This window comes from Moschus berezovskii, chromosome 1, assembly GCF_049115385.1.
Source record: "Moschus berezovskii isolate FMDL1 chromosome 1, NW_MosBer_1.0, whole genome shotgun sequence".
Classification (NCBI taxonomy): domain Eukaryota; kingdom Metazoa; phylum Chordata; class Mammalia; order Artiodactyla; family Moschidae; genus Moschus; species Moschus berezovskii.
In genome coordinates this window covers 101,578,550-101,599,272 of record NC_142460.1, presented here as the reverse complement: position 1 = coordinate 101,599,272, position 20,723 = coordinate 101,578,550, and the positions used below count along the sequence as shown (strand labels likewise).

Below are 20,723 nucleotides of genomic sequence, written 5' to 3'. Positions count from 1 at the left end.
GGACTGCAGATACTTTAAACCTGTACCCACCTCTTATTTTATGAGACCACATACACTGACATGGGAATTTCAAATTCTAGACAAGTACTATTCAGTAGAAGTTTCTGTGAACATGTTCTATATCTGCACAGTACCACTAGCCACTAAGTCCTTGATATATGGCTGGTACAACTCAGGAACTGAATTTTTCATTTTATTTTAATTAATTTAAACTTAGCCATGTATGGCTAATGACTAACAGTATTGGACAGTACAGTTCTAAATAATTCCAGCCAAGCAGACTGGAGCATCAGAGTTAAAAAAAGAAAAAATGGTGCTTTTCAGAATGGTGGGAGCTGGCTCTCCAGGAGAGGGACAGGGTGAAGACACATTGAATATTGATTGAAGATGCCTTGGGTGGAGCCACAGCCCGCCCCAAAGGGAATCATGGTGGGATGCTCAGAAGCAACTGAAGATGAACTTGAGAATCAGGCAGGGACAAGACTGGACCTAAGGGGGTCCTAAGGGGATATGGGATATGGAAATGAAGCAAAGAAGGGGTAGAGATGGAGGTGGAGGGAGGGACTGCCCTCTGTGAGATAAGTACTAACACCAGACCTGGAGAGTTCTAAATCCACCTTAGACTCTTCTCTCCATGCCCCCATTACTGTGAGTTTTAATGGAAGGATTATTAAGTACCCCCTGGAGCAACTTTCACTCTGCAGGGTAATAAACCTCTGCAGGTCCAGAGAGGTAACTGGGCTGCCCAGCGTCATAAACTGAATCTGCAGCAGAAGCAGGACCAGAACTGCACCCCATGCATCCCCACTCTCACCCCCACGAGCCCTCCCCAACCCCCAACCAGCGGCACTAAAGGAAGGTCGATCTTCGGAAGGAGAACTGCAGGTAGACAACGAGCAGACAGAGGGAGGCCCAGAAGAGGCACCAGCGAAGCGAGAAGAAGTTGTAGCCAGATCCCTCCTGGGCCCTTGACTTGGAGGCACCGGAGAAGGTCGCCTCCTCCTCCAGCAGCTTCTCGCTGGGCTTCCAGTGCACGATGCCCTCCTGGCAGGCCTCGCAGAACTCACTGCGGTGCTGCCCGCTGTCCGGGCGGCTGGCCACGTGGATGCGGTACTGGCCGCCGTCCTCGTCGTAGCACTGCTCGCGCAGGCTGGTGATGAGGTTGTCCACCAGGTTCTCGATGTTCTCCTCCAGCATGCTCGACTCGTCCAGCCGCGCCGTGCCGCACTCATAGCACAGCTGCTTGAAGACGCGCATGCGCACCGAGCCCGCCCGCTGGGCGCGATCCAGGTACATGTGGAAAAGGATGACAACGTTGGCTGACTGCCAGGTGTGCCAGCACCAGGTGCAGTGGAACCTGCGGGGACGAGAGACAGGGATGGACAAGGTGGGCCTCCCTTCCAGACAGCCCTCCTGGAGGAGCCTGGAAAGGAAGGGCCCCGGGTGCCTGTGCCTAGAAGTCAAGGTGGCATGTTTACTGCCCCCTGGGTACATTAGTGCCTGAGCCGGCGTCTCCCCCTCTTCTTGGAGAACTCCCCTAGGCCTAGGACAGCATCCTCATAAGCCAGACACTGGAGCCATCTGGCCTCCAGCATTGCTCTCCAGCCTACCTCCTGTGTACCCTCCCTTGGCCTGACATGGGTCTGGATGCTGCCGAGGGTCACTCCGGCCAGTCTGGACCTTATTTCTTATCTGTGAAATGCAGGATAATTGTGTCCAATAAGAATCCTCCTGCTCAGACCTCTCATGACTCATAAAGGGGATGACCACACATCTCACTCATGCATCCTTTCTGCTCTGGGGCAAAGACTTGCCTCTAGCTGTCTCAAACACAGGACACAGAGAATTCACGGGACAGGCAGGCAGATGGGTGAGATGGGCCAGCAGGCAAAAGACTATAGCATTTGGTCTGCATACCTTCACAAAGCACACTCTCCTGTCCCTTGACAGATCATCCTTAGATCCCAATCCAGGGCTGCAGCAGAGGTTGGGAAGGTGTATCCTGGTTTGCATACCCCTCCACACACATATACACACATGCGCATTTATGTACACACAGGCCCTCCACACACATATGCATATCACATTTATACACACACCGGCTGCTTTGTCTAACCAGGCCCCTTTGGGTTTCAGCCTCAGGAAATACAAGGGAAGTGGCCTGGGGCTCATATGGCTTAGGCTTCATCTCAGCTCTCCCCAGTACTTGCACACCTTCCATCCCCGAGATAACGCTCTTCCAGGGCCCTGTTCCTGAGGCTTTATGGCAATCTGGGGTCCACTGAGTTGTGTCTGCCCTCACTGCTGACCCTCTCCAAGACCCCTGTAAATAGCTCTGAAGGACCTCTGATGAAGAGCTCAATTCAGTCCAACAGGTCCTGCACAGCACCTACTGTGATGCCAAGCACCACGCAGCCCAGGCTGTGGAATGGAGATGAAGCCAATCATGGCCCCAAACCCTAGGGCGCACAGGCAGCACAAGCGCAGCACAGGAGCCAATGCAGCCTGAGACAGGGTTGGCAGGCCAGAGCATCCTCATTGGTCCTGAGCCAGCAGGGAGTGTTCCCCTCCATCCTGCCGCCTTGTGCAGGGCCAGAGCTGCAGGGAAGCAGGGTTACTGAGTCCCAATGCTTACAGGTAGGGAAAGTCTCTGTGCAGAATATGCACAAGGGTGATGCTTCTCGAGCCCCACCTGAGGCCCGCTGGGAGCGAGAAGTAGAACCAGCTGAGCCCTGAGGCGAGAGGAGCCCGAGCCTGTGGGGCTCAGCCTCCAACCTGCTGGGCCCCTGCAGCTGAGTTTCCAGCCCTTCCACCCCTCCCACTTGCCAGCTCAGAGCTTCACATTGTCAATCTCCTCCTTCTGCACCTTTTAAAATTAAGCCAATCCGGAGATCTTTTCCCTCCCTCAAGCCAGACCTCAGGTCTTATATCTCAAAACACTGGAGCCAGTTGGAGGGAAACTTAGGATCATCTAGTCAGCCTTTCATTTCTTGGAAAGAGAACCCTCTGCACACACACAGCTAGTCAGAGACAGCTGGGGCCCAGCCCATAACAGGTGCCCATCAGAGGTGTCTTGCGTGGGTTTAAGTTGAAATGAGCCAATCAACCCCTGCCTCTCTTTGTCCTACAGTCAGGTTTGCGCTAACATTTGCAGGTTTGGGGAAGGAGTACAAGTGTAAGCTCCCCACCCACAGCCTGCCTCTTTCTGTCCCACCCCCAATGCCACAAGGAGCTCCACAGGCAAGCAAGCTTGTGTGAACAGCCTAGTCTGTGTGTCCAGGTTCTGTGTGTTTACACCCCCAGAACACAGCCACCTATTGGCCTCCTCAGGAGCCTAGGGTTACCATCTGCCCTTAATTCAGTGGACCCAGGGAAGAGTCCCACTTAGATCCTGGAGATGAACTTGAGGCAGTTTGGGCAGGGCATTCTGTTGGCCCCAACCCCAACCGTGATCTAGAAGAGGGAGAGGCAAGTGGACTTCAGATGGATGAGTCCTCTTGACCCAAGGTTCCCTTGCTGTGTGAAAGACATGGAGCTCCTATACCGTATGTGATGCTGTGCCCTGAGGACCGACTGGACTCCTGCCCAAAGATCTTTTTGTCATAGACCCATAGGTAAAAGAGCTGGAAGAGATTTGATTACCTCAGGCCCACTCTGGTTTTGAAAATGTGAAAACAAACAACGCAGGGAAAAGGATTTGCCCTAATTCACAGTTGTTAGCTTCAAAGCCAGTTTCTAGAACTTAGCAGGTGAACAATAAATGCTTTTGTATTCAAATCTGATTTCACTGAGTTGACTGCACAGACCTAGGACCAGAAAGAGCTAAGGCTTTCCCCAGTGGACCACATGGCCTCCTCCGCTTTGTTCCTACCAATCTTTAAGAAATTAGGAACATGTGAAAACATTTAAAATGTCAGAGACTGCAGGAGCATTGAAGAATCACAGCTCTTTACTATGGAAAATGCAGACCTAGAGACAGAACACAACTTGCTAGGAACACTCAGGGAGTTAGTGGTATAGCTGGGATTAGAATCAAAGCTGGTTTGACCCACCTGGCAGTTCCTTCTCTGGCCTCTAACCTCTAACCTGAGTTGACTCTAGAATGGGGCTCCACGCATCTCTGCCTCCTCTTGGAAGGTGCCCCCAGGACTGTGTCACAGGGCTCTCCACAGCCCTTCACACCCCACCTCTTACCTGCCTGAGGCATGCTGTTCCAGATACTGCTTCCAGCCAGGGGCCAGCTCGTTGGGCTTAAGGTTGGGGTCTATGATGAGCTCCCAGCTGTCGGCTGGCTTGGCCACCTCCATCTTCTCATAGAAGACTTTCTTCCACTCACAAGTGGTCAGGCTGGTACACATGGTCCTGTTGGCAGGGCTGGGAGTTTGAGCTCAACCTGAGCGAGAACACAGAAAATGGCCAGATAGGTGCAGAGCAGTGCAATCTCTGAGGTCTGAAAAATCTTCCTTGTCAGGACCAGAAGGAAACAGGACCCAGCAACCTCCTTTGTCACCCTGGTATCTGTTGCCATGGCAGCTGAGGCTGGAGCTGGGGAAGAGGGAAGTCCCAAAGGGGAGTCCCAGGGCCCTGAGCTAGGCTGGGGATGCAAGGCTGGGCAGTGATGCAAGGGCAGTGAGCAGGGTAGGGGGCTGAGCCCCAGACCACACTCACCCAGGCTTCCCAGGTCTCCAGGAGGCAAGGACTATTCGGTGGCTCTGTTTCACCCTTACCGGTCTTCCAGGCACTCTCCACTTCATGTACTATGGTGACTGGGACACCCTAGGGGACCACGGAGAAATGAGGGACTGGGAAATGCAGAGTCCACGGCACCCACGTCCCCTGATGTGCTGGAACCATCACTTACCATGTACCAAGCACTAGCTGCTTGACCTGTGCTCTGGCCAAGGCAGGAATTACCCCTTGCTTTACCCAGATCATTGGAAAAGACTCTGATGCTGGGAAGGATTGGGGGCGGGAGGAGACGGGGACGACAGAGCATGAGATGGCTGGATGACATCACCGACTCGATGGACATGAGTTTGAGTGAACTCCGGGAGTAGGTGATGGACAGGGAGGCCTGGTGTGCTGTGATTCATGGGGTCTCAAAGAGTCGGACACGACTGAGCGACTGAACTGAACTGAACTTACCCAGATCAGGAGGCTGAGGTTTATACACCTCCAAGTGGCTCATCCGTAAGCCAGATTCAGCTCCACTAAACCCAAACCCATATGTTTATTTTGTTGTTGTTCGGTCACTAAGTCATGTCCGACTGTGACCTCATGAACTGCAGCATGCCAGGCTTCCCTGCCCTTAACTGTCTCCTAGAGTTTGCTCAAACTTGTGTCCATTGTATCAGTGATGCGATCCAACCATCTGATCCTCTGTTGCCCCCTTTTCCTCCTGCTCTCAGCCTTTCTCAGCAACAGGGTCTTTATTGCAGTACTATTGCACTCCTGACACATAAGGGAAGTGACACATTGAGAAAGAGGGGACATGTGGTTCCTTTGCTTGGGGAGCTCACAGACCAGTTGGTGAGACAATATAACTTCACATGCTGTGAGAAGCATGGTGATAACATTTTAGATTCAGAAATTCATAGAATTGTTGAGCTTATATTCGGTTCCTAATCCCAGGCAGCTGCTGGGGGAGCAAACTGGTTCTGTGCTGACGGCTACTGCTGCCTCCGCTGGTGCTGAAAGAGGCAGGCAATAGGGTACCCACAGTTCCCTGATGCCCAATTTAAATACTTTTGAGACTAGCAGAGAACTTGGCTCCATATTTGCATAATCCAAACGAAGGCACAGTCGCTGGAGAGAGGCAGCCTCAGCAGGGAAAAGACAAGGTGACTTGGCAACTGACTCCAGCTCTGCCCCAAGGTCTACCTGGTCTTAGAATTCTGTCATTTCCCACAGTGGAGCTCAGTCTTCTCAACCACACAGGGGAGGCTGTGATAGAAGGGCTTTTCCAGCTATAGTCTGGGCTTCCCAGGTGGAGCTAGTGGTAAAGAACCCGCCTGTCAATGCAGGAGATATAAGAGATGCAGGTTCCATCCCTGGGTCAGGAAGGTCCCTTGGAGGAGGGCATGGCAACCCACTCCAGTATCCTTGCCTGGAGAATCCCATGGACAGCGGAGCCTGGTGGGCTATAGTCCATAAGGTCGCAAAGAGTCAGACATGACTGAAGCGACTTAGCACACATGTACACTGGCTGCAGTCATCTTTCGGTTCTTCAACGAGGAAATTGGATCACAGAGTGAAGAGAATGCAGAACTAAAAGGAGCCAGAAGGAAAGCTTTCAGGTGGAACTCCAGACTTGGTCTTTGCCCTGAGTGCTGTTCGCCTCAGGTGGGCTCATGGGAAACACCACTGAGCACCTCTCAGAGGGGGACGTGTCCTCTACCAGCTGCGTGCTGAAGACCTCAGAAAGACAAAACTGTGACTTAGAGACCTTGACTGAGAGCACTAGAGGGACCCTTTATTTTTTTTTTTTGGGGGGGGGGGCTACTCTTTATTTTTAAATATCTGATTTCCTCATTGAGCTCCTCATCTCTTACCTGAAATCTCATGACGCTGAATTAAAACAGCTTCTGCCCAGAAATGGAAATGATTTGGCCAAGGAAATTCCTGGGCTCAGGACTGGGCAGCTGGCTCCTTGAAGGAGGTGCTCTTCGCAGTCAGTTGCCAGCCAGGCCGGCTGGGGGTTCCCGGAGTCCTGGGCACTGAATGTTGAGGAGCAGATGGCCCAGCCCAGAGCCAAGTGCCAGGAGTTACTCTCTTGAAAATACTGTGTCACTGTTCTCAGAACAAATGACAATGAAGAAAAAACAAAAGATAGAGGGCAGGATTGTCAGGGTTTACCTGCTTGTTTTTACTCAAATGATGCAATCCCCTTAGGCCAGGGATGAGACTTAACTTGAGTGGGAGCACTCTAAGCAGAAACCAATATAAGTCATCCTTCTGTACCACAGTCAAATTTTCTCTCAAGAAGAAACGCTTGTGATACAACCAAATTACACCTCACAATTACAACCTCACTTGTCTGCAAAGAGCACTGTGTTGCTCCTGGAGCCAGAGTGTAAGAGCTCACTAATGTAGCTGTGGCCACATCACACTGGCAGTTTCATTCTGCGCAGCAGCCATATTTTTAAAAAAATGTTTATTGGAGTAGAGTTGATCTACCGTGTTATGTTAGTTTCAGGTGTGCAGCAAAGTGAATCTGTTATGCATATAAATATATCCATTCTCTTTTAGATTCTTTTCCCGTCTAGGCCATTACAGAGTATTGAGTAGAGTTCCCTGTACTACGCCATAGATTCTTACTAGTAGTCTATTTTATCCGTAGTAGTATGTATACGTCAATCTCCACCCTCCAACTTATCCCTCCTGCCTTACCCACTGTTCATTGTAAGTTTATTTTCTTTTCTTCACTTTGACTTCAGTTGTATTCCAACTGTAACTTCCAGAGGGGGAAAAATGATCATTTTTAAAATTTTCTATCTCTTACATGTAGACTGAACAGCATGAAACACATCTGGATCTTTGAGGGGGAACTTATACTTCCTTATTAACATAACATAACTAATAAAGTTGACAATAGGTTTAGAAAGAAATATATTTTAGTAGCATTTCCAAAGACTGCCATTACTGATCTGAACCAACTATTGAGACTTACAGAGTTCATAAGGTTATTTTTTACATCTGTAACTCTATTTCTGTTTTGTAGATAAGTTCATTTGTGCCTTTTTTAAGATTCTGCATATAAGCAATATCGTGATATTTCTCTTTCTCCTTCTGACTTACGTCTTTCAGTATGACAGTCTTTAGGTCCATCCATGTTGCTGTAAATGGCAAAATTTCATTCTTTTTATGGCTGAATAGTATTTCATTGTATATATGTACCATATCTTCTTTATTCATTTCTCTGCCACTGATGGACATCTAGACTATTTCCATGTCTTGGCTATTGTAAATTGTGCTGCAGAGAACATAGGTGTGCATGTATCTTTTCAAATTATGGCTTTCTTCAGACATATGCCTAGGAATGGGATTGCTGGGTCATAGGGTAGCTCTATTTTTAGTTTTTTAAGGAACCTCTATATTGTTCTCCATAGCGGCTGTATTAGTGTACATTCCCACCAATAGCGTAGGAAGGTTCCCTTCTCAGCATACCCTCTGCACCATTTAGTGTTTCTAGAGTTTTTGATGATGGCCATTCTGGTCGGTGTGCAGTGATACCTTATTATAGTTCTGATTTGCATTTTCCTAATAATTAGTGATGTTGTTCTTTTTAACCATCATATGTCATTTTTTGGAGAAATGTCTATTTAGATCTTCTGAATATTTTTTGATTGTTTTTTTTCTTATATTGAGCTGTGTGAGCTGTTTGTATATTTTGGAGATTAATCCCTTGTTAGTTACTTCATTTGCAAATATTTTCTCCTATTCTGGAGGATTGTGTTTTCATTTTGTTTATGGTTTCCTTTGCTGTGCAAAAGGTTTTAAGTTTAATTAGGGCCCATTTGTATTTTTTTTTCATTACTCTCGGAGGTAGATTGAAAAGTCTTACTGTGATTTATTTCAGGTGTTCTGCCTCTGTTTTCTTCTAAGAGTTTTATAGTGTTTGGCCTTACATTTGGGTCTTTAATCCATTTTGAGCTTATGTTTGTGTGGTGTTAGGGTGTGTGGTGTCAGGACTTTATGAAGCTCAGGTTCTTGATGTCTCATCACAGAAAAAATTCAGTGAGAGACAAAGTGATAGGTAAGAAGTGGATTTACTTAGAAAGAAACACAATCCACAGACACAGTGTGGGCCATGTCAGAAGGAGAGAAATGTCCCCTACTTAGTTTCTGAAAGATAATTAGAAGGACAGGAAAGCTTCCCAGGTGGCTCAATGGTAAAAATGCACGTGCCAAAGCAGGAGTCTCAGGAGATGTGGATTCGATTCCTGGATCAGGAAGATCCCCTGGAGAAGGAAATAGCAACTCACTCCAGTGTTCTTGATGGAGAAATCCCATGGACAGAGGAGCCTGGTGGGTTACAGTTTTGGGGGTTGCAAAGAATCAGACACGATTGAGCACACATCACGTATAGGACAGGAAAATCTTAATGTGAACTGATGACAGTAAGGATGGGGAAAAAAGAGTTTGAAAAATAATTTATACTGGAGAGTAAATTCTGTGATGATAAAGTAGCCAAAGGTGCAAAATTCATTATAATTATTTAACCTGTGTTGCTCTCTGCACAATTAAGTCCAAGAGGGTGAGGGAACTCTAAGCTTCAATCCAGAATGGCTTCAATGTCCAAGGGGACCTATTGATGTAAACTGGTCAGAGTACAACAGCAAACTCATGGGTAGCTTCAGTTTCCATATGAGAGTCCAAGTTATTCTTCCAAGAGACTGTATATGATGTAAGAAACAGCAGAAGTCATAAACCAGTTCTTGAGACATCAGGAAACAGCTAAGAAAACAATGAAATAAGAAAACAAGCAGATTATGTCTTCACCTTAAAATCTAGTTGGAAGGAAAATCCTGATTAGCCTTAATTATAGTGAAAGTTAATAGTGACAGAGTGCTTACTTTGCCTCAAGAGTTTTTCTTAGTACTTTACATATGTTAATTAATTTAAACGCACAAGAATTCTAAGAGGTTGATAATCTAATTATTATCCCCATATTACATATGAGGAAATTGAAGTATCAAGAGTCTAAGTTATTTACTGGCAGTCCCTTAGTTAATGGGCTTCCCCAGTGGCTCAGCTGAAAAGAATCAGCCTGGAATGCAGGAGATGCAGGAGACTCAGGTTCGATCCCTAGGTTAGGAAGATCCCCTGGAGGAGGACATGGCAACCCACTCCAGTATTGTTGCTTGGAGAATCCCATGGGCAGAGGAGCCTGGTGGGCTTTACTCCATAGGCTCACAAAGAGTTGGATACGACAGTAGCGACTGAGCTTGCATGCATGCACTTGGTTAATCAGTGACAGTTCCAAGATTTGGACCCAAACAATCTGGCTTACCAATATGTACATTTTATCCTTTAAGCTTGTCCCTAGGTCCAGATTTATTAAAAGTAATAAACTCACTATAAAATGTCAAGCAATACAACAATATATTAAAGAATAGGCCAAAGTTCTACATTCTCTTCTCCCTGCCTCTCCCGGCCCTTCACTATTTTGTCCAGTTATTATTGGTAAAAATTTTACTTTGTTTGCCTATAAAATGTGTTTGAATTAAAAAGGGAGTGTAACATTTTTAAGTGTTGTATAGCACTGATATATTTCTGGTTTGGTATATAATGACTTATGAAACACAGAGCCTTATTCCCAAGCCTGTGTCAGGCACCCCATCTGGCTCCAGCCATCAACCCCGCAGCTGCAGCGTCCCCTTGAGCCTCGCACATGCTGCTGCCCACACCATACCTTGTGACGTCATTACGACACTTCCTCTGTGTAAAAATAGACTATCAAAAGCTGGAAAAAAGTGGTTAATTTGTGACATGAGGTCACGCTTTGGCAATCTGTGATTCCAGTAAAAGGCAGTAAGCTTGTGTATACATTTCTTGAGTTTTCGACTTCAGGATTCTCAAAAGTTCAGGAAAATAGTCACCGATAATGTGAAGGGTCTACTCTTGGCATAAACCTTTTTATGGGGAGACAGAGACCTGGATACTTATCTCAAATTGGTGATAACCTCAAATTGATCACTTTCATTCTTGAGTATCTTCTATTTCCAAATGTCAGAAGTGCTCACCTCCCCAGCTCTGTTCACTGATGAGATTTTGGTGTCTAGAGGCACTATGAAAAGCAAAGTGCTCTCACCAACCCTAATACAGATGTCCGGTCGTTAATTTTATTGTTCCTACTGACCTCTGTCTGTGTTTCGGTGTGCTTTTGCTTCTGATAGGCCCGAAGCTTCCTCCAGCTTTGTCTTAGGGATTCAAGGGACTATAGGTATTGTCCACCGTGAGATCTATTTTTTAATCCATAAATAGACAGTTGTTGATTGACTCCCTGTCAACGCAGAGTGAAGCTCTGAGGCTATTGGGATGAACAAAACACAGTCCCTTCCTTCTAGATTCAGTCTGAGGCAGCATAGAGTTGCCTTTGTGGTCTTGAAACAATCGCACCTTCACTGCAATGACATTCTATCCATGAACCTGTGGCTCTCTTCTTAGAATAAGCTTCTTGTCTTCTTCTCTGACCCGTGAATTATTTTAGGGTTTTGTTGATTTTTTTTTTTTTTTAATTTACAGATAAATGGGATTTTTCCAGTTCTCATTTTGTTTTTGATTTTTAACTTAATTGCATTGTTCTGAGAGAAGGCAGTCTGTAATGACACCAAATCTTTGACATTTTTCTGAGGCTGCTGTTGCCCTTTCTTTATTGTACTTCTCTGTATTTAGGCTTTTAAATTTTGTGTTGAATATATTTTGAGAGATGGTGTAATATTACAGTTAAAACCTCAAGTTCTAGAGCCATATCTATATTTAATTCCAGTTCTGCCTGTTACTGGCAGCATAAAATTGGGTGACTATCTGTCTCCATGTCCATAAAGTAGGGATAGTAATGGAGACTTTGCAATGATATTGAGAGGATCAATGAGTTCATAGTTATACAAAGCTAACAGCACATAGTGAATGCTCCACAAACGGCATTTTTTATTATTATTTCACTGTATTATATTGCTATTAGTATGTTCCATTTATGAAAACAATGACAACATTCTGAAAACGATGAATTTATACAGCTGGAGAGCAGATTAGCAGTTGGCAGGGATTAGGGATGCAGAGAGAAAGGGTAACTGAAGGGTGCCTGAGGGGCCTTGCGGTGAGGGCACAGCTGTGTGCCTTGGTTGTGGTGGCCATAAACCTATACAGGAGAGAAAACTGCACAGGGCCACACACACCACTCACACACGCACGCGCATGCAGCAGTTCATGTAAAACTGCAAAATATGAGTAAGATCTAGGGTTACACCAACTGAATCACCGTCCTGACTTTGATACTGTGCCTGGTGGCTCAGACAGTAAAGAATCTGCCTGCGATTCAGGAGACCCAGCTTCAGTCCCTGGGTCGGGAAGATCCCCTGGAGAAGGGAATGGCTACCCACTCCTGTATTCCTGCCCAGAGAACTCCATGGACAGAGGAGGCTGGTGGGCTACAGTCCATGTGGTCACAACACAACAGAGAGACTGACACCTTTAGAGTTACACAATACTTTACCACTGGGGGAAACTGGGAGAAGGGTACACGGGACCTCTATGGATGACTTTCGTGACTTCCTATGAATGTATGGAAAGGGAGCAGTAAGGCAGCCAGTCCACACCTGACACCAGGCCCCCGAAGTTCAGGGCCACACTCTGACATGAGGCTGCTGTTGTCAGGTCATGCCATGTTCCATGCCATGCCTTTCCATTTCCTCTCCTTCTTCTTTAAAAGTTTGTGATTTTAAATGGAAAGAATTCTAGTTCTGAGACCCTGAACTCTCTTCCGAGCCTGTGTTGTACAGTCAGAGAAGCCACGCACTAGGGCACATGAAGATAGCACAATGATGCAGAATTTATTAATACCTCATCACCCAGCACACAAAAGTACTGCCTACGTGAGCAAGTGGGAAGGCAAAGTTTCCAATTCCAGCCCACCGCTTACTCTTCATGTGTTCTCCTTTCTGAGCCTCAGATTCTTCATCCGCCAAATAGATTCTTTCTCGACTGGCAAGATGGCATAGAAGATTAAGTGAGCTCTTGGAAATGAAAGCTCCTGGTGATCTCTAAAGTTAGTTATTCTTATTAGTGTCATCTCCTATGACCCTCCCCCCTTCCTTTCCAAGGAGAACTGCAAAAGCTAAACTCAAAGGAATGACTTCCTGAGTGGACACTGACACTCCCAAGTAGGTCTTTGAAGGAACAATTTGAGGGCCAAAGGACCTCGAGTCACATCCCACGGTCCACCAGCCAATTCTGTTGGATAACTTTGCTGAGGAAGGAGGGTCATAGAAAGGGAAGAAGCACAAAGCATAGGAGGCCAATTAGAAAAAAACTGCACAGACTCATTTACATCTTGGGGCTTCCCAGGTAGCACAGTGGTAAAGAATCTGCCTGCCGAAGCAGGCGATCCAAGAGACGTGGTTGTCTCTGGGAAGATCTCTTGATCTCTGGGAAGATCCCCTGGAGTAGGAAATGGCAACCCACTCCAGTATTCCTGCCTGAAAAATTCCATGGACACAGGAACCTGGCAGGCTACAGTCCATGAGGTCGCAGAGAGGTGAACAAGACTTGCCACTGAGATGCTCATTTACAGTGTTTCTCTGGAACGGGTGGCACCTGTGGCCTTCACGGCTTGGTCTACCCTGCCACCTTGTGGCTATTTGCTAGATTGCACTAATAGAACTGCCTCATGTAATCTGGGTGCCAGAAGAGCTGTGAAACCAACTGGAACCCTTAATCACATACTCACTCTTTCAGTCTGCCATTCAGAGGCTCACAGTTTTCCAGGCTGAGAAAATTCATGCATATATGGTCTTTAAAGAGTTCCCAGGGTGAGGGAAAGTAGAAGAAGAAAAAAAGACATGCTAAGCAGAGGCTGTGATATATACAAGGACACTGAAGACTGGTATGTCAGGAAAATGATGAATTTCTCCATGAGACTAAAAGATAGAGAGCTCCAGGTAGGAACAGAGGGAGATGAGGTGTAGTCCCACTCTCAGCAAATGCTGTGTGTGAATCCCCAAGGAAAAAGGAGGGACGCAGGCCACCCCTGGAATGCAGCTCAGCTCAGGGATACAGAAGCTTCTACACAGAATAGCCCCAGACTCACGTGGTTGTGCTCTTTTCTCTTTTGAGATTCATAAACAGACCCATGTTCTTGACTTTTTCCATGTTCAGAACCAGTTTCTCAATGGGATGGGATCTTAGAAAAATCTCAAGCTTGAATGGGATCTTAGAGTAATTTAGTTCAACTCTCCCCGCAAGTCAAAGTTACTGACACCTCACTGTGCATTTTCTGCTTCATCACCTCAGAAGTGAGCCCAGAAGCCCCCTCAAAGCCCATCCCATCCTTAGACATCTATGTGAAAATCTTTCATTCAATCCAATTGAGTTCCTCCTCTTTATAAATCTTGGCTCGAGTTTCACTCCCCTCAGGCCACACTGAAGAAGTGATGCCATGTAGAAAGACTTAGGAAGAAGACAATCACTTAGTGGCTGCACTCGGGTTGTAGAAATAGAAAATCATGGCGGTGATTTTACTGAAAAGAATACTGGTTTAGGTATTGGGAAAGGTGTGTCTGAGTCCTCCTAGAATCTTTGCTTAGTGTCACTTTTATGTCTGGTGAAGGGGCTGGATGAGAGTGGAGATTCTCACCTCTCACCAGGGAGCGGGCAGCAGTACATGCTGACTATGGCAGAGGTCTGGATTAGGTCACCACCAGGGTCAGTGCAAACTCTCCAGGACTTTTCAAAATATTGCTAACTATAATAGTCTCCTGTTCCTGTTAGGGGACTTTTATCAAACCTGTAAAGATCTGCATACATATTCTCAGAGATCCCTGTTCTGCAGAGATTTCCGGGGCCGTAGAGCTTTCTCCCCTCTGCATACTGGAGTGTCCTTACTGAGCTCAGTTACTTTGTTTCCTTGTGCCCTTCTGAGATGAGACACACTTCCCTCCCTCCCCTACGCCACCATTGATAAGAAAGACAGGTGATGAGAGGGGAAGGAGCAGAGGTACTGCCCGACTCCTACCAAGTGACCTCTTGTCTGGGAGAGGTCAGGTAAGCGCCGCTCCCCACCCGCTGCAGTGCTTTGTTGTGACATGACTGAGGCCGCGGTGCACAGCCCGGGGCCGGAGTCAAGAAGTCCCTCCAAATCTTAGTTCCCTTCACCTCGGACAGTAAAGAGAAAGTGTAAAGAGGATGTGTGGGGGTGCCGCTTCTGAGAGCGTCTCACCGTCTCTCCCACAGATGATTCCTGTCGTGGGCTGAACTGCTGCCACTGTGCTGCGTGCCCTCAGTCGTGCCTGACGCTTGAGACCCATGCACTGTAGCTCGCCAGGCTCTCCCGTCCCTGGGATTTCCCAGGCAAGAATAGTGGAATGGGTTGCCACTTCCTTCTCCAGGGGATCTTCCCAACCCAGGGATTAAACCCGTATCTCTTGCATCTCCTGCATTAGCAGATGGGTTCTTTACCACTAACACCACTTGGGAGGCCCATGGGCTGAAGTATGCATCCCCATTCTTATGTTGAAATCCTAACCCCCAGTATCTCAAAATGTGACCGGATTTGGAAACAGGATCTTGGCAGATATACTTAGTGAAGATGAAGTCTGTATGGTGGGTGCTACTCCCATTTGATTGGTGTCTGTATTGAAAAGGGAAATATGGACAAGATACACACATACACACACACACATACACACACACACATACACACACACACGGGGAGAATGCCAGCTGAAGATGAAGACAGAGATCAAGGTGACGCTTCTACAAGCCAAAGAGTCACAAGGGCTTCCAGTAAACTAATGGAAGCAAGAGGAGAGGACTGGAATAAGACCCTGCCTCACTGAGCTGCAGGAGACCCTGGTTCGATTTCTGGGTCAGGAACATCCCCAGGAGAAGGGATAGGCTACCCACTCAAATATTCTTGGGCTACCCTGGTGGCCCAGCTGGTAAAGAATCTGCCTGCAATGCGGGAGACCTGGGTTCAATCCCTGAGTTGGGAAGATCCCCTGGAGAAGGGAATGGCTACACACTCCAGTATTCTGGCCTGCAGAATTCTATGGACTGTATAGTCCACGGTATCGAAAAGAGTAGGACACTACTAAGTGACTTTCACTTTCTTTTCACTGAGCTCAAAAGGAAGCAAGCCTGCCAACTCCTTGATCTCAGAGTTGTGGGACAACCCACTTCTGAGTCCAAGCCACTTAGTTTTTGGTGCTTTATTAACGAAGCCCTAGCAAACCAACCACCTCCAGAGATGGCTGCTATGGGTGACATCAAGGAGGGGAGATCTTCACAGACGGAGGGGAGATCTTCACAGACGGAAGGAGGCACTGCAGTCCCACAGAAAAAAGGAGGACTTCACCAGTCCCGGGAGAGCTTCCATCCAGCCCCAGCTCCACAGGCCTGCTCCCCTGTGCTGCCCTAAAGAACAGCTTGCCATTCCTAGCATTTTGGAATCCTCAAAGCCACACCCCTCCCCTCCCCCACCCAATAGTCAGAAACATCATTTTTTAGCCACAATGGCATGTCTCATGTTTCTGTGTGATTTTACTTCCATGTTTGTCCGTGTTTTGTCTTTCCAAGTGACCGCACACTCCCTGGAGGCTGGGACCATGTTATAAACCACCTGGGTGTCAGGAGACCTCTTTGTTAAAAATTCTGGGTGTGACCTTAAGCTTGTTGCCTTTCCCCTGGTTTCAGCACCCATAGACTAAAATCTGGGCTTCCCAGGTGGTGATAGTGGTAAAGAACCTGTCAATGCAGGAGACACAGATTCGATCCCTGGCCTGGGAAGGTCCCCTGGAGGAGGGCATGGCTACCCACTCCAGTATTCTTGCCTGGGAAATCCCATGGACAGAGGAGCCTGAAGGGCTTCAGTCAATAGGGTCTCAAAGAGTTGGCCATGACTGAAGTGGCTTAGCACGCACACAGCCCAGAATCCCAAGCTTCCCTGGTGGCCCAGACAGTAAAGAATCCACCTGCAATGCAGAAGTCCTGGGTTCATTTCCCGGGTGCCCCTGGAGAAGAGAATGGCAACCCACTCGTGTCCTTGCCTGGAAAATTCCATGGACAGAGAAACCTGGTGGGCTATAGTCCTTGGGGTCACAGAGTCAGACACAACTGAGTGACTAACATTTTTACTTCTTTCTTCAGACTAAGATCCTAATCGCTAAGGCCCGTACAGGCATGCGATTCTGTGATTCTGATTCTAAGCATGCTTGTTATTTCATCAACCTGCCTGTTGCAAGTACTAAAGGAGAGGGACTCAGGAAACTCATCTCTTAGAGGTACAGAGAAGTTAGTCTCTTGTGATTACATGAGTCAGAATCATTTAATAAAGGGCAAGACTCCAGGGACTTCAGTTCAGTTCAGTCTCTCAGTCACGTCTGACTCTTTGCGACCCCAGGGACTGCAGCAAGCCAGGCCTCCCTGTCCATCGCCAACTCCTGGAATTTACTCAAACTCATGTGTCCATCGAGCCATCCAGCCATCTCATCCTCTGTTGTCCCCTTCTCCTCCTGCCTTCAATCTTTCCCAGCAGCAGGGTCTTTTCCAAGGAGTCAGTTCTTTGTTATCATGTGGCCAAAGTATTGGAGTTTCAGCTTCAGCATCAGTCCTTCCAATGAATATTCAGGATTGATTTCCTTTAGGATGGACTGGTTGGATCTCCTTGCAGTCCAAGGTACCCTCAAGAGTCTTCTCGAACACCACAATTCAAAAGCATCAATTCTTTGGTGCTCAGCTTTCTTTATAGTCCAACTCTCACATCCATACATGACTACTGGAAAACCCATAGCTTTGACTAGGTGGAGCTTTGTTGGCAAAGTAATGTCTCTGCTTTTGAATATGCTGTCTAGGTTGATTATAACTTTTCTTCCAAGGAGCAAGTGTCTTTAAATTTCATGGCTGCAGTCAACTTCTACAGTGATTTTGAAATCCATAAAGTCTGTCACTGTTTCCATTGTCCAGGGGCTTAGGTTAAGATCGTTCTCTGTGGGTTCCAAACCCCATTGAGTGCTCTTCCTAGACTCTAAGACCCTCGTGCTTCAGCACCTGCCTTTCTAGAAGGTCATTTCCTTAGTGATGCTGAAGCCTTTCCTCCTTCAATGAAGGCCTGACCCTGGAGACTGTGTTGCCAGTACCCACCAGGGCTCGGCAGCTGCGTGCCTTTGAGAAGCCTCCTGCCACTGCTTTGAGGAATTGGAGGAACATGGTTTTTCCATGTGGTTACAGTACATTGAGTAGGCCATGCTTTGTGTCTTACATGGGAGGGATTACAGCATTCCTTAGCCTCTTATTGAGAACCCTGAACCCAATCTGAGAGTACTGAATGGTCTCCTGATGGCACACACCTTAAACCTGGGTACATGTGTAAACTGTGCTCTTTTGGTTCCAGGAAACAGGGACTCACTCAAACCAGGCAGTGTGATGGCTGATATAGGAGTAGAGGCAGAGATCTTATTATGAAGTGGTTATAAAAAAGATGGAATCTTCTAGAAATTAACCTGGTGGTGGTAGGGCATTCTAGTTAAAATCCTCATCCAGGGATCTCATTGTGGTGCCATTAATGACACCCAGCTCCTCCCCAGGGGATCAGCTTCTCTCTGCATTGCCTTCATTTTCTTTCCTTATCCCAATTCTCTTAGTGTTTTCCAAACATACCTCTGATAGAACATATGGTTTCTAGAAGGCACAGAGTGAACATTTTTATTATGAATGATGACTCTTTATTTTCATTTATGTTGGAAGAACTATATCTTGAAAGTGAGTTGATTTAAAGAAAACTAGTACATAAATGGCAACCCACTCCAGTATTCTTGCCTGGAGAATCCCAGGGACGGGGGAGCCTGGTGGGCTGCCGTCTATGGGGTCGCACAGAGTCGGACACAACTGAAGTGACTTAGCAGCAGCAGCAGCAGCAGCAGTACATAAATGTCAGAGAAGGCAATGGCACCCCACTCCAGTACTCTTGCCTGGAAAATCCCATGGATGGAGGAGCCTGGTGGGCTGCAGTCCATGGGGTCACGAAGAGTCGGACATGACTGAGCGACTTCACTTTCACTTTTCACTTTCATGTACTGGAGAAGGAAATGGCACCCACTCCAGTGTTCTTGCCTGGAGAATCCCAGGGACGGCGGAGCCTGGTAAGCTGCCGTCTATGGGGTCGCACAGAATCGGACACGACTGATGCGACTTAGCAGCAGCAGCAGTACATAAATGTTCAAGGTATGATGAGATAGCAACATCATGAAGATGGACTACAAATCACCGAAAATGGAGAAACACTGGACTGGCTGTTGTCTCCAAATGTCACTGTAAATCCCCAGGACACAAGATTCTAGCGGCCCAACTCATCATTGCCTCTCTCAGGCAGCACTTTGCCCTGGGGTCCCATGTCCATCCTTAGACGAATCAGGGAGGTAGGTCACGTGGTATGAGATGTGGCTGCCCAAGGTCTGACTCCTCCATCAGGGCTGGGGCAAAGCAGATTTTTTTTTTTTTTTTTGGAAAAATTCTGTGTGCAGTTGCAGTTTGATGTGTTATTATGGCCCCTGGTTTTCCACTGTAACTTCTCGAACTACTGCTATTCTGGAGTTTCTGAGGTGTGTGTGTGTATCCCCTCGCCCCCAAAACCTCTACTCTGAGGAGTAGTTATGAGATAGAATGTGACTGCTGATACCAACGTGCTTTGAAAATCCTAAGCGCCTCACAAATGCCAGATGTTATTACCGTGTTTCATAGATATACTACTCTGAGTGACACAGAGAGGCAAATAAACCCATATTCCAAAGGAAATAGCTCATTTTTCCCCAAAACAGAGGTGATTGAATTTCCACCAACAAGCAGTTGTATGGACTCGGATTAGTTGGCTGCATCTTAGCTGTGGGGCCCTGGACGAGCCCGTGCATCAGCGCTCATTTCTGCAACGGGAACGTTGTGACTGACCTCTTTTCCCTCCAAGTGGGGTCAGAGGCAGAAGCCTGTCCTCCACTAGTGGCCTTGTTTCTCCACCTCATTTCTCCACCTCGGTCCCTTCCTGGGTCAAGGACAGATTTCAGTGAGATGATCCTCACCATCCTCTGTCCTTTCCAGCTCCTAAGGTGATTCTAAGCAACCCCTCTCTCCAGGTCCACCCTCCAACCACTGTTCTGGTCCTTAGCAACGTCTCCTCTCAAAACCCCACAACCGAGAGAAAAGCATCAAACACCCTGTTTTTAAAGTTATGCATTTGTGAAAAGCTGTGCTCCAGTCACGCTTTGGTAATAAATTTCTGTATTCCCTCTGCCCCAGCTCAACTGTTTAGAGATGTTTGCCTTTTACCTGTTATTGATTGTCAATTGGCTGCTGTAACTCGTTACTCTTTGATCTTCTCCTTTGTTTGAACTTGAATGCCACCCACACTGTCTGCCCCAGCCTCCTCTCTCTCTCTATTAAACAGTAATGATATGTAAACAAATTCGGAGGCCCCTGCGGAGCCAAGCAGCCCTGGGGCCAGCCTCCTCAGGCCAGTGAATTGTCATTCCTGAAGCTGTCTGTTTTGTAAGTTCTTCTGCCAAGTGTCTATGGGAGCAGAGGGATCATTTTCCCCCCTTTCAAAGAGCAGGGTGAGCCGAGGCCTTGAGCTGGCGAGTCCTTTAAAGTCATCTTCAAAGGAAACCTGAGCTGCAAGGCCGGCCATGTAGCTGGCAGAGGGGCAATGTGACTTTCTGTGTTCTCTCAGGGGCTTTGGGTGGTCAGCTCCCACAGGCTTCCCAGCACGTGCTTGGAGCCTGCTGCAGAGGCACTGCCAAGGGACACCACTGTCCAGACAGTGGCCTGAGGGCCCAGGGAAGGCTCCGCCTCACATCCCCGACCCCCTCCCGCCACCATCACCACCCAGGAATGGGATGGGGTGGTGAGGACTTTCTCCTCTGGGCAGGCGGCCATGACACTTGTCCTCACCATTCTTAGTTTCTGTCAGTCAAACGGTTTCTGAGGGGGTTTGAGGTAAAATAAAACCAGGTGCCAAA

The 20,723-nt window shown here is 47.4% G+C and overlaps 1 protein-coding gene across 1 annotated transcript; it reads right to left on the bottom strand.

Moving 5' to 3' along the window:
- Window positions 1-849: 849 nt before the first annotated feature.
- Window positions 850-4,404, bottom strand: RTP2 (receptor transporter protein 2). Its single transcript, XM_055418656.1, has 2 exons — window positions 4,195-4,404; window positions 850-1,357 (listed from the first exon to the last, which is right to left on the bottom strand). Exons 1-2 carry the CDS (start codon window positions 4,356-4,358, stop codon window positions 850-852), a joined length of 672 nt encoding a protein of 223 aa, XP_055274631.1. The 5' UTR covers window positions 4,359-4,404.
- Window positions 4,405-20,723: the final 16,319 nt, after the last annotated feature.

Coding starts and splice junctions, on each gene's coding strand:
- RTP2 (XM_055418656.1), bottom strand. CDS start 4,358: ATGTGTACCAGCCTGACCACTTGTGAGTGGAAGAAAGTCTTCTATGAG. Junction 1,358..4,194: donor GAACAGCATGCCTCAGGCAG/GTAAGAGGTGGG, acceptor TCGTCCCCGCAG/GTTCCACTGCACCTGGTGCT.